General features: G+C 40.0%; 1 protein-coding gene across 1 annotated transcript in view; it reads left to right on the forward strand.

Annotated features, from left to right (window-relative positions):
- Window positions 1-3999, forward strand: part of ATP11B (ATPase phospholipid transporting 11B (putative)) — a 139325-nt gene that overhangs the window by 134237 nt on the left and 1089 nt on the right. The window contains exon 29 of the mRNA XM_036756529.1: window positions 581-714. Within this exon, the coding sequence (XP_036612424.1) occupies window positions 581-714 (134 nt within the window). The remainder of the gene's footprint in view (window positions 1-580; window positions 715-3999) is intronic.

A 3999-nucleotide genomic window follows, 5' to 3' on the forward strand; every position in this document is an offset into this window, starting at 1 on the left:
AGTAAAAAAAAAAGGTTGGTTATGTCCAGAACACAGGTGGTATTTCATGCTGTAATGAAACTCTTCCCCATGTGATCGAGAATAGTTGAACCACCTAGGGAAAGGTGTTATTACACTTATTTTCTTGGTATTGAATCAGAGTCTTTAAATGAGCTTTGGATTAACTCTACAATTCTCTCAGGCAGTTCTTTGTTATTTGGAATGGTTCAAACTCTGCATTATCATGTATGATCATGTAAAGCTTATTTAGTCTCTTTTGTTAACTGGATTTTGTTCAGAATCCCAAATGTCTTTCATCTGAAATACGACAGCAGTCAGGAAATGACCGTTTTGTATCGAGGAGCCGGTTCGTGGAAATGGTTTGGCAAAATTACATACCTCCCAGTTGTACTTTATTTCATGTCTCATTCATAACAACATATTCAAACTATCATGTAAATCTTTTAATTATCTCATTAAGTGAAAAACTTTTATATTTTCCTTTTTAAAGTACACTTGTGGTTGTTGTGATGTAGGAAAACATTTGCCAACCAATATTAAAGAATGTTAACCTTCTTTTTCTTTCTATTTCAACTTACAGCTTACTGAAACAAATCCCGGGGTCAAGTGCTTGGACTCCGTATGCTGTTTCTCAGAGGGGCAAGCAGCGTGTGCATCTTTTGGAAGGATGCTGGACCGAGTGATGGGGAGCTGTAGCCCAGCCCAGGTTAACAGGTGTGACATGTCTCATGGTAGCCTTTGCTGCAGAGGAGTCTCCTATAAACCGGGACGAGCTGCCACGCTAGCTCTCCAGTGACCACTCTGGGCCTCGTGGGCCCATTGCAGCAGCCTGTGCTGACTGGGGTGGGGGCCAGAGGCCACCACGAGGGAGAGAACATAACTTTGGAAAGACTTCTACCTATTGAACTTTCTTTTACAATTTTTCTGATATACTGTGTATGGGATCTTGTGTAGATATAGTCTCTTGATTTGTACGTCTCTTTTTCATTTACATCTGCTGTAATCTTTCGTTTCCCGGTTTTAGCTTTTTGGTTTGACAAAATAGTAATCTAATTTGTCAAGTCAGAAAGCCTCACTTTTCTATTCTTAATGTATCTTTTTAGGTGTGTTATTGGGGACTGGACCTTGACTTATTCTTTTATAATACAAAAGGCAGTATTTCTTTTCCCTACCCCCATTTCCTTCTTAAGTTATATAACATTTGAATTTGTTTTTTGAATTTAGCACTTCTAACACATTTTGCCAAGTTTAAAAATCTGTATTAGAACTCTCAAGGTGCTTGTGCCATGATTAAATTATTAAAATACCTGATAATTTCTTAAATTATAGAGTGCTTCCTTGTGGGGAAATATTCAACAAAAAATAAGGCCTTTAAGAAAATATTTGAGTGAAATGAATTAAAGCATGTTTTTGGTAGTTTTTTAAAAATTCATGCATTTCACTAAAAGTCACATCTATTGATTGGGGGAATTGAAATAACCTTTTGTACATTGTGGTTCTCTTTATGTGAATGATGTCATAATTCCCTAAGCCTTTCTAAACCTCAGGGCATAAGGGAAGAGCTTTGTTGAGACTGCTAAATGAATTTGTTTAATATTCAGGCTAATTTTCCGTTCTGAAGGACAATGGGACTGACATCATTTACACCTCATGAGATCTGGTCTGCTTTCCCTAACACACTTTCATCAGTTCACACTTGATCTTTTAGACGTTGCTTTGGGATGCAGTACAAACTCTTCTTGGGTTAACACGATGTCTGTGCTCCCAGTCACCATGTTCTTGCCTGCTTATACAATGTGGTTGATAACATTTTCATAGTGCTAGGATATAGTTATGCGAATGGTGATTTCACCCCCTCCACAAGGTGTTTACGGGAGCAGAGGAGCATGTGTGTGGAGGCTCTGCCAAGGACAATGGTACCACTTGGCCCCTGGCGTGAAGGGTTGGATTCGCGGTGTGATGTTACTCCTTCACACACCCTGCAGTGTAGACCTCAAAGCCAGCATTTTAGTGGAACCTTTGGGTGACATTTTCCCCAAAGTTTTGGCTCCTCGGAAAACAGATAGTATGAAAATACATGTTTTTAGTCAACTTTTAAATCTGGAATGAACATTGACTGAGCCAGAAATGCACATTTCTAGTGTTTGCATTGTGTATACTTCCATTTTTCTTGATATCCTTTCTAACACGTAAGCAGTTTTTCATGGATATAGAAAAAGGAACCTTTAAATAATTTATTTTTTATGTTGCTTTGTACATTTTATACCTGGATAAGTGTTTGATAACAGCTTCAGGGAAAATGTTGGCTTCGGTTGTGAATGGTCTCCTAAGGGAAGGTGGTTCATCCCGACTTTACTCTTAGGCAATCAGAATCCTATTGCAAGCTCTTTTTTTCCTCTGTGGAGCATCTTGTTCTCCATTTTCCTAAGTCTAAGATCCAGTATTGGGTAATTAAAATAATATTTGACAGAATATTTAAGCACTTTCCTGATTTTGTCCAGTTTCTCAGGTTACTTGTATTACTGCTGCCATAGTCCTGTCTCTTTATCCTTCCCTACTGGAGCCAAAACTTGCTGAATAATTTTAAAATCTTAAGAGATCTGTTGGAACTCTGGATTTTGATGAGTAGGTCAAGAAAAACAATATGCAAACCTTTCTGGTGCTATTCAAAGGGCTATTGCAGAGAATGCCATCGGTCAGTTTGCAGGATACTTAAATCTTCCTCAGTTTAGTTGAACTGTTTAATTTGAATGATTAGAGTAAAACAGTGCTAGTTAAAATATAGACTTGGCTTCTCCATCTGATTCCAGATTCCTGTGTTCAGTATTTTTACTTCCTGTAGAACTTGGCGGTCAAGAGGTGGGGGGAGGCCTTTGTTTCTTGAATGTATTCAGTAGAACAGGGAACGCTGCCATTACACAGAGGTCCTATGATTTCCCAAATCCATTATGGATCAGAGTAAACCTTTGCCACTGCAACCTAAATATTCTCTTGGCAGTTGATTCAGTCTCTGGTCATCCAAGGAACATGCCATAGTGAAAGGGCTGCTTTACCATGCCCTGATGCTGTGGAGATGATTGGGGGTGCCAGCCACAACAAGGGATTGATCAGACTGTGCTAGTGTTTGTCTTCATATTTTGTCAAACAATGTGTCCTGTTTTTCAGGTTTTCATAGAGGATAAATGTTTAAAGACAAAAGTTACAGAATATTTTGATGCTCACCTGTAGTGAGTGCTAAATGCTATTCTACATAAAGGAAAAAGTAGCTTTCATTTCCATTAGGAGTCCTTATCCTAGCTGGGGGCTAGAGAAGCCACATGCCCCACGCCCCTTATCTGAGCCCGGAAGACTTCCTGCCCTGTTTTGTGTCAGTCTGTCCCAAGATTGCAGGGTAGAGACGTTTGTCTGCATCACTGAGAGGTCACACTGCCATGTCTCAGAGGCAAGACTAGAACTCAGGTCTTTCTGACTCAAAGCTTAGCCCTTTGCCCACCGTGTCACTTTGTCTCCATTTGCCTTAGAAGTTGTTTTAAAAGGAAAAGAAAGGTTTTTCTGGATTTTTTAAAATATGGTTTAAATTGTGCACCTGCTAATAGCCACAAACACGCCACCCTGCTCTTTAGGGCTGGATCCTGTTGATGAAATGTAAGTAAGTAGCTGTGTTTTCAGCATTGCATTAACTTCCAGACAGCTGGAGAGCCACATGTAGGTCACTTTGTATCGTGGAATCTTTGGTGAGGCCAGCGGCCTGAAGTAGGGGGAGGATCCTGGCTCACTCCTGGCATCCCTGACAAGAGCCCTTGCTGTTCCAGCTGAGGTTCCCCTTCTCTGATCTCCTTCCTGATCCCATGTTCTAGTATGCCTTTGCAGGGCAGGATAAAACTCAGAATAAGCCAAAATTCAGTCTGCTTGCAACGTAAACTTAGGCTTTAATCGGTTTTTTTCTTTTCAAAACTGAGGTTCCCAGTCAGCCAAACTTGTCTCTTATTGTTACTGTAG

The sequence above is a fragment of the Trichosurus vulpecula genome, chromosome 4 (genome assembly GCF_011100635.1).
Source record: "Trichosurus vulpecula isolate mTriVul1 chromosome 4, mTriVul1.pri, whole genome shotgun sequence".
NCBI classification, from domain to species: domain Eukaryota; kingdom Metazoa; phylum Chordata; class Mammalia; order Diprotodontia; family Phalangeridae; genus Trichosurus; species Trichosurus vulpecula.